General features: G+C 44.6%; 1 protein-coding gene across 2 annotated transcripts in view; it reads right to left on the bottom strand.

The window, feature by feature from the left end:
* Positions 1–42: 42 nt before the first annotated feature.
* llgl1 (LLGL scribble cell polarity complex component 1) overlaps positions 43–14,419 on the bottom strand; it is a 30,658-nt gene continuing 16,281 nt past the window's right edge. The window contains exons 7-24 of one of the 2 annotated variants that reach the window (XM_075454730.1): positions 14,270–14,405; positions 13,851–13,905; positions 13,409–13,563; positions 13,070–13,290; positions 12,280–12,347; positions 11,609–11,774; positions 10,210–10,314; positions 9,425–9,717; positions 7,426–7,576; positions 7,189–7,327; positions 6,735–7,048; positions 6,458–6,649; positions 6,239–6,311; positions 5,966–6,080; positions 5,365–5,429; positions 2,440–2,575; positions 2,283–2,365; positions 43–1,539 (exon numbers count right to left, since the gene is read on the bottom strand). In XM_075454730.1, coding sequence (XP_075310845.1) covers positions 2,287–2,365; positions 2,440–2,575; positions 5,365–5,429; positions 5,966–6,080; positions 6,239–6,311; positions 6,458–6,649; positions 6,735–7,048; positions 7,189–7,327; positions 7,426–7,576; positions 9,425–9,717; positions 10,210–10,314; positions 11,609–11,774; positions 12,280–12,347; positions 13,070–13,290; positions 13,409–13,563; positions 13,851–13,905; positions 14,270–14,405 — 2,463 coding nt within the window. In that variant the 3' untranslated portion in view covers positions 43–1,539; positions 2,283–2,286. Of the gene's footprint in view, positions 1,548–2,282; positions 2,366–2,439; positions 2,576–5,364; positions 5,430–5,965; positions 6,081–6,238; positions 6,312–6,457; positions 6,650–6,734; positions 7,049–7,188; positions 7,328–7,425; positions 7,577–9,424; positions 9,718–10,209; positions 10,315–11,608; positions 11,775–12,279; positions 12,348–13,069; positions 13,291–13,408; positions 13,564–13,850; positions 13,906–14,269; positions 14,406–14,419 lie in introns of both variants that reach the window. The other variant, XM_075454729.1, reaches the window with a different exon arrangement.

Raw genomic sequence — 14,419 nt, 5'->3', positions numbered from 1 at the left:
CATCTGAAGGTACAAACCGAACGGGGGACGACGTCTTTAGAGAGTAAATAAACTTTATTAACATTCACAATTCTTCAGTCAAAATGCTAAATGACACCATTAATAAATTCCTACACGTGAAACTGAATGACAACAGAAACAAATTCATCTCAGTTGTGGGTTTTAAGAAGAAGAAAAAAAGCTAAATGGTGCCAGCCGCAGCATGAAAGGTTAAACGTGTCACCAGAGAGCGAACCAATGCGATTCCTAACTGTTGAGCTACATCTGTAAATGAGGTACTTTTAAATTTAGCGTGAGGATGGAGAAGCTATCGTCGGCTTACCGTTATAAACCTGTCTTCTGTGAACGCTCATCTAGATACTGTAAGACTATTTCATTTTAAAAAGGCGTTTAAAATACTGCTGATCAAAGCCGAGAGCGCGCGACACTTTCAGACTGACTTTGCTCATCTTGCAACACTTCCCTGAGTCCTGTCAACAGACTTCTGCATGAGGTGACGAAACTTTAACATCAGTACGACGTAGCTTTCCTCTCCTTCACCTTAATCCGCTCTTTATTTCTGAATCGCAGTGGAATACTTACAGAAAATAACAAAAAGAAACTATTTTTCCACGGTAACCTGACTCCAAGGATTCCTTATTGTAAAAGAGGACTGATGACGACATGAGGTCACACATGGCAGAGATTTAAAAAAGGAAAGAAAAAGAGCACCACCTTTACTTCCTCCTGCCCAGCTGGTTCCCTTTTAGTTGTGAAATCCCCAAAAATCTATTTCTCATTAAAACATCTCTTTCCCCAAAATAAGCACACGAAACATTTCATAGAGCAACGATCTCTGCGATATAAAACACCTTCATTGTCCCATTGCTCAATTATTTCTTCAATACTAACGACACTCCGTTAGAGAGCTTCTTCCATCAATTGGGGGGGGGATGATGTTCTTGTTGATTTATGCACAAAACTTCGACCTGCTACAGCTTTCGTTAAAAATACTTCATTTGCGACTCTTTCTGCCTTCCAACGCCACAACGCTCCTCTGAAGTCTCGTGGAAACGGGTAGTTCGCATGACTGTTGTGACACAGAATCTATCACAGCTGCTCGGAGAGCCGGTTCCAGTTCAAACTGTGCGACAAAAAAAAGAACTTAACACCGAGCCAAGCGTGCCACAGAACTGTGAGGGAGGGGATTAGGAACTATCAACAAAACAACATGGTAGGTCTCTCGTGGAGCTGAGCCAGTCTCTGGGCTGAGCAGAAAACGTCACTTGAGTTCCTGAAATTGGAATCTTCAACTCCGAGGCCTTCCAGACGCCACCCTGTGCTTTCCGTGTAGGAGGCGCCATCATGTTTCCAAAGTGGTTACAGGAAGAGAGTTTGTTCATCCGGCGGGAGCAATTGCAGAAGACTTCCCCTCCCAGTTTGTGCCAGGCTGACAGGAGAGTGCAGAGTGCTGGTGGGGGGGGCTCCGTGGTGGGCTGATGGGAGATGTTTGTGGTCCAGCACTGAAATCCAGTCCATCAGAACCGCTCGAGCCCCTCCCTGGAACGCTTTGACAAAACCCAGAAGACAAAAAAAGAAAAACAAAGATAAATGCATTGCGTTGCCTGTTTTTTTTTTTCCTCAGTAGTACCACAAGAGGGAAGCAGAGAGTTTAAAAGAAGAAAATAAAGGAAACGTGACATCTAACTGGCTGAGAAGGGTGGCAGCAGACAGACTTGTCCTCATTTAAGATGCAGCCAAATAAACAGACACCTCTTTTAAACCAGGTAAAACTCCTATTTCACAGATTATCCAGGATGAAATCTCATCTCTTCCTCAATGCATCATAAAAACTGATCTATGGAGTCTCAAAGGTCGAGGTAATAACTACTCCGTTTCGTGGAGCTGCAACCTGAAAGCTGGATCATTCGAACTGTAATGGGGAGTTGGATGGTTGCACAAAGTAGCCCTGAGCTGGTTTAACAGACAGTGCGTACTGACCAATGACTGAGCTCCAGAATCAAACACTGAATTTGTTCTGTTGGGCCTGGATGCAAATAGTTGTGGCTCCTCAAAGACCGAGTGGAGGGTTTGTTGATGGAATGCAACGCTCAGACAGAACAACTCTTTGAAGTTTGCACAAACTGGACCAGCTCCATTAGAAACAGGTGTAAGTGTGTGTGTGTGTGTGTTTGTGTGTTGTCTCATATACCCACTGCTGCACCTGACCTAGTGTGAGCTCATGCAAACCACTCACACTGCTGCAGGGAGAAATAGGAGTTTTCTATCCGTGCGTTTCTCACCTGTTCAGTTAATGAGGATGCCAGTCGAGCGTCCCTCCTCCTCTTTCATGTTCTTCAGATTATTTTCAGCCTCGTCCACAGTTCTGTCGGATACACAAATTAATTCTCAGAAAATGGAAAGGCGGAGAGTACATGTGAAAACGCCGCCCGCGCCTACGTTAGGAAGTCCCTGACGTCCTCCACGGTGAGCTCTCCAGTCGAGTCGAGCGTGAGGTCAGCGCAGCTGAGGGGGGAGTCCAGTGGGGTGTCCAGGATGGGAGAAGACAGGGTGCTCGTAGGATTCTCCGTTTGTCCTGAGAAGGAAAAAAGAAAAAAAATCTGCTGACTGACTTGATTGCGTGTTGCTGGAAAACTAACAAGCTCTGAAAAACGGCAATATATGCATACAAACATACATACATATGCATACACACACACGCATACATATCCACACGCATACATACATAAAAGCATGCATGCATACACACACGCATACATACACACACGCATACATACATACACACACACGCATACATACATCAAAGCATGCATGCATACACACACGCATACATACATAAAAGCATGCATGCATACACACACGCATACATACATAAAAGCATGCATGCATACACACACGCATACATACATAAAAGCATGCATGCATACACACACGCATACATACATCAAAGCATGCATGCATACACACACGCATACATACATAAAAGCATGCATGCATACACACACGCATACATACATAAAAGCATGCATGCATACACACATGCATACATACACACACGCATACATACATAAAAGCATGCATGCATACACACATGCATGCATACACACATGCATACATACACACACGCATACATACATAAAAGCATGCATGCATACACACATGCATGCATACACACATGCATACATACACACACGCATACATACATAAAAGCATGCATGCATACACACGCATACATAAACACATGCATACACATACATATGTATACACACACATGCATACATATCCACATACATACATACACATGTATACACACACGCATGCATACACATCCACATACATATGTATACACACACACACACGTATATACACATGCATACATACATATCCACATACGTGTATACACACACGCATACATATCCACATACATACACACACGTATACACACACGCATACATATCCACATACATACACACACGTATACACACACATGCATACATATCCACATACATACACACACACACGTATACACACACATGCATACATACACACACATGTATACACACATGCATACATATCCACATACATACATACACATGTATACACACACATGCATACATATCCACATACATACACACACATGTATACACACATGCATTCATATCCACATACATACACACACATGTATACACACATGCATACATATCCACATACATACACACACATGCATACATAGCCACATAAATACATACACATGTATACACACACACACGTATACACACATGCATACATATCCACATACATACACACACATGCATACATATCCACATACATACATACACATGCATACACACACATGCATACATATCCACATACATACACACACATGTATACACACACATGCATACACATCCACATACATACACGCATAAATATCCACATACATACACACACATGCATACACACACATGCATACACACACATGCATACATATCCACATACATACACACACATGTATACACACACACGCATACATATCCACATACATACATACACACGTATACACACACGCATACATATCCACATACATACACATGCATACACACACGCATACATATCCACATACATACACACACGCATAAATATCCACATACATACACACACATGCATACACACACATGCATACATATCCACATACATACACACACACACATGCATACATATCCACATACATACACACACACGTATACACACACGCATACATATCCACATACATACACACACACGTATACACACACGCATACATATCCACATACATACACACACGCATACATATCCACATACATACACACGTATACACACACGCATACATATCCACATACATACACACACGCATAAATATCCACATACATACACACACATGCATACATACACATGTATACACACACATGCATACATACACATGTATACACACACATGCATACATATCCACATACATACATACACATGTATACACACACATGCATACACACACATATATACATATTCACATGCATACATACACATATGTATACATACCCAAATACATACATACACATAGTGTCGTGGTAAGATTGCCACCTTCCATGTAGGTGACCTGGGTTCAAATCCCCTGCATGAAAGGTACTACCTCCAGTAGGGGTCCTTAGGCAAGACCCCCTTACCCTACCTGCCTGCCTGTAAGTCGCTTTGGATAATGCATAATGCAAATGCATAAACATAAAGACTTTTCTTGTTTAAGTGTTTACGGTTTTATATTTAATGTGTTGTTAGGGAGACCAAGAGTCACAAAATTCCAAATATGTCTGAGTATGTATTGCAGAATTGACAAAAAAAAGCTGACTGACTTTTTTTTTAACATACATACGTTTATACATATACACATACATACATACATACATACATGTATACCCATATAAACATACATACATATACTGCACTTAACTCCTGCCCTGAACCCCCACCCCAACTGACTAACACTGAACACTCAAACCCCCCCATTGCTGTGCTTTAATGCTCACAGTATTACAACATGGAAACAATCTGTTGTCTGCATTACAGTAGCTAATAACCAAGTGGCAGGTAAAAGAGTCTCCAGCACAGCCACTGCTCCCTGCCAGAGAAGGAGGTGGTGGGGCATACTGAATGGTTACCATAGAGACCAGAGAGGGAGCCCTGCAAAGCCTGGTCAGGGTTTTAAGAGGTTCAGAGTATGATGAAGAGGGATAATAGACCAGGAGAGGAATTTTAAGGGGGGAAAAAAAAGGAGGAAAGAACCAAGAAGGGGGAGAAGAGGGGACAAAAAAGCGAGTGCGTGTTCAGACGTACCCTCAGCCTGACCCATCTGGTTCTTGTGGGTTCCGTTGGCCTGCGGATGTGACATTGTGCCATCGCTGTGGAGACACACAAGTGCACGCCATTTACTTTGGCAGCAGATAGAGTAATGATAGTAATAACATCGGGTCTTAGATTTCACGTTCATCTGAGAATCCTCAAGCTGGTGGGAAGCACCAGACAGCAGTGAGAAAAAGGAGAGCAAGATGTGCAAAACTAAAATGCCTGACTGACGTCTACGCCGTTTAATTGACCCAATTATCCAACCAACTCCGCTACCTTAATTATGCAGATCATTAAGATTTTATCTAAAAAAAAATAATATCAAATATCACACCTGGAAAAGTTAGCTTTAAAGTGTGGCGTTTAAGGCTTTAATGATAACCACTGATGCAACGAGGAGATTAAAGGAAAAAAAAAGAAGAAACATCGATAGTGATAAACCCATCAACCGACAAAATCTAAATATATCGATATTAATTTATTAACACGTTAAAATTTTGAGAGAATTGTTTTTTCTTTAAAAAAAGGAAACAAACAAAAACATCAATCGTGTGTGTGTGTGTGTGTGTGTGTGTGTGTGTGTGTGTGTTACCTGGCAAGTGTGGGCTCCAGTGGTCGGTCCAGCTGAACGGCGCAGAGAGGTTCCGTGAGAACCTTGGCGGACAGGGAGAACCTCTCGTACTCTGAAGGAGAGATCAGGTAAAATCCTGCAGAGAAGATCAGCGCAAAGCACAAAAGTGTCATGATGGGACATTCTTTATAGACACTAATACGTAAGGGAAACACCATCACCCTAAAGAAGAAAATCTAAGCAACGTTTAGGTGTGATATGTGTGACATTTCTTATCTTCTGCTCTTTCCTCACCTTGGCCGTTCTTGGTGAAGACACAGGATGCAATACCACTGATGTCCTCTTTACGGATGCAGTCATAACGCACCTAAAGACACGAAGAAGAATTGAGGAAATCATGATAAAGAAGCTCAAAAAACTAAAAATACACAAGTGTGCAGATTACAGTAAATATCTCAAACTTTTAGTTCAAGTGTGTTACACATGCACGCAGTTGTTCCTCCGTCAGCCCACCTGTGGTCGGAGGCCGGGTATGTTAAAGAGGTGCATGTCTCCGAGGTTAGTGAGACAGACAAGAGTGTGTTCACTGTAGTCTTCCTGAGCAGTGGAGCCGAAGAGTACCAGGGCCACTTTCCTCACCCGACAACCTTCGTGAGCGGTCAGCTTGAACTTCGTCTTGGCGCTCACTTTGGGGAGCGAGAACACCTGATGGAAGAGGAGGAAGGAGGCCGGGACTTAAACATACTACATCGTAAGTCTTTGAACCTGTTTGGCATCTTTCAGGGATTACTTTGAGCTGTTCCTCTGAGGCGATGAGAACCGAGTGAGCGTTGGTCATATCCGGCGCGATGGCGAGGTCCTGGGAGGCTTCGTAGGGGTCCGGTAGCGGCTTCCCCCGCCCGTCCAGTACGGATATGGACACCACAGGAGCCCTGTGCATCAGCTGGATCTCTTTACCCAACACTGCCTCCACACACACGCTGCTGTCGCTCGCCCCGCCTCGCTCACACGTGCGCCCCGAACCGACGCCGGGAACCTCCAGAGCGTAGGCGTACACACTGCCCGAATTGGTGCCTGCCCAAAGCGTTGGGCCGTGGTGCGTACCTGAAGGGGCCACAGCATGTTGTTAGTGCTGTGGGAGTGAACAAAGGCTTTCTAAAAGCACTAAAAATGTACAAAACAAGGGAGTATCGTCATAGCTGATAACAAAGTTGGGCAAAACCCCGATGTGTAAGTTAACGCACCATCACGCAGAAAGGTGTCCGCAAAGCAGAGGCAGCGCACGACTCCAGACAGCGAGTCGTCTGCCGAGCGGGGCTCAATCCTTCGCTGCACAGGAGCCACGTCCTCCTGCTCTGCCAGAGCAGCATTGGCCTCTTGAACCTACAATCAGCACAAATGTAAAAAATAAGAGATTAAATTCTGTTGTGTGGCAGCGCTCTGTGTGGCCGCCGTACTGCCAGAGACGGGCGGCCCGTCACCTTGCTGGCCGGTGTGGTGATGGTGCGTTTCTTCCCAGAAACCCTGCTTTTGCGGATGCGTCTGAAGCTCTGACGTAGGGATTTTTTCAAGGACTTGACTCTGGACAGGGGACCCTCCATCGCCAAGGAGTCATTAGGGTGCAGGGTGCACCTAAGAGAACAGGAAATGTTAGATTTTGAACATAAAGCAGCACTGAAGTAAGGAAAACAAGCAGTATGTATGGCCACAACTGCAATAATTTGTCGGATCCAGTAAATCACATCTACAAAACTCGTCCTTCTCTTCCCAAACAGCATTACTGCAGAAGGCTTTGCTCCATGGGGACATTTACAGTTTAATCCCAGGAAATAAAGTGAGGATCAGGCACGTCACCAGACACTTTTTACCGTGCACGTGCAATGTGTTGTGCCCCTGTAAAAAAAATCCCATATATATCCTTCAGACGCTAAGACTGATGTGCCAAGGAAGAATAACATAGACCCGATTTTCCCTATTTCAACCAAGAGTGAAGTGAAGAGGTTGTATTCGCAGTAATTGGGTGCGTCTGTGCCTGTTCAGCGAATGGACCGTGTGTGACGCGAAGCGCGCAAAATCAGAGTTGGAAGGCAAGATACTGCGGCCCGCACGTCATTTTTATCAGCGGGTAGTTGCCCACACATTTTGCCAATCGAAGTGTATTAGGCTGTATGAACCACTACATACTGATGGAATGCCGTCAACGTGGTCATGGACATAAGAAAATTCGTAACCACTTAACACACACTGTCCCGTAAACGGGACGCTGACGCCATTTTGTTTACAAATTTTTAACGAAATTGATGTCATACGGCATGTACACAAACATATAATTGTAATGCCGCATACCGTTTGAAAGCTGAAACCGTCAGCTATCGTTTGGGCCCAACCACGAAGAACAACACTCTCCACAGCACTAACAGTAGTGTGGTCTTCTCTGTATGTGACGCCATGGTATTTGCAACTGAAAACAATGCAATTGACACTTCAGGCATAAACCTGGAAGTGTTACCTTTCCAATGGTACCAAGTACATGCATGTATCTACAACCATGTGGGATCTCTGCTACTTTCAAGTTGGGTATGCCAATTTCGCAAATGAGGTTTAAAAAAGGGGGTGTGTTCTAAAGGGTTAAAGAGGAGAGTCAAAAGCAACAAGGAGAACTGAGATTGAAGTGGAGGGAGGTGAGAGATTTGTTTTCTCTGTTGTATCAACGCCCATGCCTACCTATAGGCCACTGTAATTATACAAATATACATCGTCTGCATTTAGGCTTAAACAGTGTCTGGTTCCATGGTATATGAAAAACGCGAGACAATATCCTATTCTGCCTATTATAAATGGGTAAAATGTGGGTAGGCTAGTTTAAAAGGCTACTCAAACAGGGGAATAACTTATCAGACCATATCAGGTACTCTTAATTTAAGATTTTGACTTTTTATTTTGCAATATTCCCTCTTGTGGAAGTATTTATCGACTGTCTTACAGAAAGATTAAAAAAAGTTCAGTACCTGGACTAAAATATTGTTAATTATTTAGTATCTGTTGATCTGTTGAAAATTGGAATACTGGGCATACTGTGTTTTTTAGTAATATTGCCTCTTGTAAAAGGCTTACTTGATTATGTTTGATGAGCTACAGAAGGAGGAATCGAAAAGCTAAATGGCTGAACTCAAAGGTGTTTTTATTTGCTTAGATAGCCTGTAGCTCTGTTAAACCTGTTGAGGTTCATGCAAATTTGAATAAATGTTCTTATACATCCAGTAGGCTACAGGCACATTTTCTGTATACAGTAAGGCAGTGTTGGTGGTGGTGTTCTGGCTGGGGGCCTGTGCCCCTGTACAGCTGTATGTCTAGCAACGTCCCTGGTGAGGATAAGGAGAGGAACATGAATCCAGCACATCTCAGTTCCACCCTGGCTTCGCTCTATAATCACCAAAACATGACAAAGAAGATTTAAAGCAGCAGCTGCATGTCCCGAACCTGGCCAGCACCGCATTTCGCCTGTGGTAGTCGAAAAGGCCAAATCCATGACTCGTCCCGAAGGAGATCAGGTTCCATTCGGCGTGCAGTGCCACCGCTGTGACCGAGGCCGGCGGCAGGCACTGCACCAGCACCAGCGGCTGAAAGCCCGGGGGGAAGGGGGCAGGTTTGAGCCGCGGCTCCAGCCTGTCGTGGCCCTTCCACGTGAAGCCCTCCCGGTCCTGCAGCAGATCAACCACCGACACGTCCACCGAGTGGTCCGAACGCTCGTCGCTCAAACCTAGCACGATCACCTGCAGAGTTTAAGAGAAGAATTAACGCTCTGGCTGAGGGATTCGGCGTTCTGCAGAGCAACAGCTACAGCCTACAGCTGGGACTGGACTTCAAACTTCCAAATAACCATTTTTGAGGAATACAAATGACTTTGAAGGTGAATAATAACTGCTGGAGCAGGAGGTTCATATCATACATTGATCACCACAGCCCATGCCAATCAAAAGATGAAGAATTTCCTGCAGCGTTACATCAAAAGAACGTGGAAGAATCAATGTAACCCAAAAGGGTGTTTCAGTGTGCAGTGCAAAAGGTTTTAGATCCATTACAATTTCCATCCATCACAGGGAGGCATTGATTGGTCTGGGGGAAAAAAAAATCATTGTACAGTATTTGCTCACAGCGAGTAAACGTGCATTCTAATGAGGTTTATTGCCTCGTGCCTTCTACTCTCATCATTCCAGCATCCATGTTAAGATGCATGTGGTGGTGATGTCAGCACAGATCTTTACCTGTCCGGCGGTTCCAGCCACCACCAGCTTGTTGCTGTATTTGCACAGGCTGATCTTCTGGATACCGAGCCTGGGGTCGTCGCTGTACGGGTCGAAACAGCCCACCTGAACACACCAGTTGTGAATTACTCCACTTGACACTGAAAGGAAACCGTACTTTTTTATCCATTTTTAAACAATTCGTTTTGCATTCCTCCTTTCTTGTGGTTTCTTAATGTCTAACATTTTATAGCACAGCGGCTCTTTAGATGGGATGTTACAGCTGCGGAAGGAAGGAAGATGCAAACACCAGAGGCACGTGGTTAGGAAGAAAATATGCATTTTTTGAAGCTGGGAAGCATCAGCGTTAAGTGATCCCACACGTCTATTTACACGCAATGCCGTCTCTTCCTGAACTTTAGCTTCAACCTGAACCTACGTCCTGAAGCTTTGCTTCTTTATTAATGGCAGCCTCTCTCCTCTTAGTCTTATCCAAAAGCCAGGACAATCCTCATGCATGCACAGACAATATAGTTTGTCCCTTTCTCCTCATCTCCCACAAAGAAACGGTAGGAATTCCAAACCAATCCCACTCATATGGGAGCTATGTCTTTGCAAAACAAAAAAAGTAAGAAGCTGGTCACAAACGCACAGACACGCATGCACAGAAAGAGTGAGCTGATAGGTCTGGTTTTCATTAGAGCAGGAGGGAAAAAAAAAAAAAAAAGGAAACGCTCTTCATCCCATATGAGGACCACATTCCTTAACACGCAGCTCTGTTACCCCAGGATACACCAGGAAATATGTGTGTGTAAAGAGAGTGGGCGGAAGAAGAGAAGAGAGTAAAAGAAATATAACAAACAGCCTCAAAGGTCTGCGGACACACGTAGATGAGTCAATCATTCAGCCTTGCATCACAGCGCTTCTTTTCAGCGATTTGGGATCCCAGATAATATATTCAAATCCCGTTCATGTGCCCCAACACAGAGACGGTGCCGAGCGGAGCCAGTTCGTTTCATCATTCATAAAACACTCTGCATCACGTCCCATCTCTAATCTCCACTCCCCGTCGGCTGAAAGCTCAGCCACGCTCGCTTGTCATGAAACTCTGTTTTTTCCAGTGAATCCGTTTATTTGAATGCAACTCGAAAAGAAAACAATTAAACTGGAATCAGACTGCGGTTCCTTCAGAGTCGAGTTTTAATAACAAGAACAATGGGGCGGGCCTGTCTGAAATCCAAACACATGAAAACAATCTGATGAGAAAATGAGGCCACAGATGTGTGTGCGTGTGTGTGTATATATATGTGTGTAAAAAAAAAAAAAAGAAGAAGAAAAAAAAAACTTCCCACAGCCAGTAAAATAAGACGAAGATAAGGTTGACCTGGAGAGGAGCGACTTTATCTCGAACAACTCTCACCTTCCTGAAGGGAGGCCACTCCTCCTCCTGCTGCATGTCGGGGTCGCTGCTGGTGTCGTGAGGGTCGTCGCAGTCGGTGTGGAAGACGTTGGCTGTGCTCAGTTTGTACAGCGGCGTAAGGGCGACGCCGGACGCGTCCCAGAAACGCACGGTGCCGTCCTCGTGCCTGCAAACGGGACATTTAAATCAATGAGTGCGTCCCCAGAAAACACCAAAACATCAGCTCAAATCCATCAGCCTGCTGTTTTGCTTTTCTTTTTTTTCCACTTTCAACTGTCTGTACAGACATCCAGTATGCTGTGGATGTGAGTTATGCTACATCAGAAGCCCAAAAACCTTGGTCTTTGCTTGCAGAGACTACGTCACCAAGTCAAACATAGACGCTGTTCAACAGAATATCCAGATCCTTCTCTGTGCTGCCTTTACTGACTTTGGTCTTTTTAAGCACACTTAAAGGAGAGGAATATGGGAGAAATTTGACAAAGCCAGCTAAGTGTGTGGGACACACACTTACAGTAATCTGTGGGAATATATTAAGAATTATCATTTTTAAAGTGCATTGTTGGGACCCTTGTCAAAATATCAAACCAGTTGATAAACCTGCCAGCAAGCTGTTTGGCTTTTAACACCATTCCACCTGCGAGTGAGAGCGAGTGTGTGAGTGTACGAACCCCGTCAACAGCAGCTCTTGCTGTTTAGGTGGAGGTGCCAGATTTTTCCCTCCGCATATCGGCCAGCTCTACACAAACAGAAAAGGAGAGGAGGCGAATCAGCGCCCCGAAAAGCTGCATTAGAGACTTTTCCCATATTGAATTTCACTAAGAAGAGAGACATTTCTTCCCCTTTCCGTGTCATAATGACCTCCGCTCGGAATTTACTACAGAAAATGTCTTCTCCGTCCTCTGAAGCTCCGATTGGCGGCCAGTCTCTCTGGTTTGGCCTCACACAGACAAACAAAGAGCCTTGATTTATGAACGTAACAGCTGTGTGTCTGTCTGCAGGTCTCTGTGTGTGTGTGTGTGTGTGTGTGTGTGTGTGTGTGTGTCTAATCTGCAACTGATCAAACAGCTGATCCAAGCTAAAAGACTCTGTAAAGCCTTTAACTGCTTACACCTGCTCTTTAAGCTCACACACTACCAGCGGCTCACATTATATTCGTTTCCTCTCCTCATTGTTAAGCTCGGAGCCTGTGAGCTCCGATCAGCTGGTACAATAATGAGTCTATTTATATAACAGTCCTATGAGATAGTGTTAAAATCTGCCATTTCCTTTCACCCGTTACAAATTTAGACTGCTGTGTAACAGCCATATTGTGCTTTAATGTGTTGGGATAAGCTGCTTACGTTGGATTTCCTGTAACTGAACAGCCCAACTGCACATTTAAACCAGCTTGTCCAATAATCCTGTTGTTCACAGCGCCCTGACAACAGGGTTTGTCCAACTTTTAAAAATCGTTCTCACCCTGTGTGTGTGCTGCCGGCTCTGTTGGGCTCTGCCAGCGTTGACCAGCCTCTCCCACAGTTTGGGAGGGACGCTGGACATGTGGCAGGAGCAGGTGATGGCTGAGGAGTGAAGAGGAGCAAGGTAGGGAGTTGGCAGAGAGGGCCATCCTGGGGTCTGGAGATCAATCACAACAAGTTCCTCTTCTAGTAACACAACTAAAGCCGATGGGTCATCAAACTCTAAGGGAGGAGAGGGCGGACAGCAGATTTAGGGCTGAGGAAAGGAAATCCTTCAATGGAAAACAGGAAGAAAATCCGATATTGGACCCAATTTTTCAAATGCGGATCAGACCCTCACCTTTCTCTTGCTCTACGCTGTGGACAGTAAAGAAGTCAATCACTCGAGATGTGAAGTCCAGAGCGACGTGCTCCTTGTCCTGCTGGATGGTGAGACAGTGGCGGTCCCCATAGCTGGCTCTGGGCATGCCCCCACTGTACAGCAGCACCGGTGACCTGGTGAGTGGGAGACAGTGACCAACAACACAGAACTAGAGTTTCTATGATCCATTTGAAATCTAAAGACAAACCTAGGTTATACAAAATCACCTATCGTTGGTTTAAAAAAAAAAAAAAAAAACATTTTCTGTTGTTAGCGACGTGTCCTGCTTACTGTCGACCACGATGAGAAGTGTTCTCAGGTCTGGAGATTACACCTTCAAGACGTGGCGACATTTACTTTGAAGATTATCTGGAAGAATGATGCAAAATGGACAGTCTGACAGCAGGAATCAAACACTCACCCTGTCTGTGTTGTCCTCCACAGGATCTTGTTGACGGCTTTACAAGGAAAAGGACCTGCAAGAGATAACCGCCAACTGTAATACTGACTAACAACAAAAACAAAAACACTGGATGAATGGTCTTACTAAACCTGTTTTAGGCCAAGAGGGTGTAAGAACGAGAAAGAAAAAAAACTGAAGTTTAACAGTTTAAAAGTATAACTTCCCCAGATATTCAAATAATCATCCACATCCAAGAAGAAACTTTGCACATTAACATTAATTCTCTCCACTGAGACACGACGCGTCACAACAGTCATGACTTATCCAGCAGACGCCAGCTACCCGACATCCTGCACAACTACCGCCTCGAACACAAACTGAGACACGGGTGTGTGTGTGGAGTGTGTCTAGCTGTGCTCTCTGTGTGCATTTCTCACCATATGGGATGGTGGAGGACACGGGCTGGTGATTGCAGGTGTTGCCGCTGGCAACGGGCCACACAGAATAGCCGCCATCATTATGGGAACTGACGAATAAGTTTCCGGAGCGCTCCCACACCAGACTCTCCAGCTGCTGCAGAGAGGTTC

Source organism: Odontesthes bonariensis, chromosome 21 (assembly GCF_027942865.1).
Source record: "Odontesthes bonariensis isolate fOdoBon6 chromosome 21, fOdoBon6.hap1, whole genome shotgun sequence".
Taxonomy (NCBI): domain Eukaryota; kingdom Metazoa; phylum Chordata; class Actinopteri; order Atheriniformes; family Atherinopsidae; genus Odontesthes; species Odontesthes bonariensis.
Note: the sequence above shows the minus strand (reverse complement) of the source record. Positions and strands in the feature narration are given on the sequence as shown.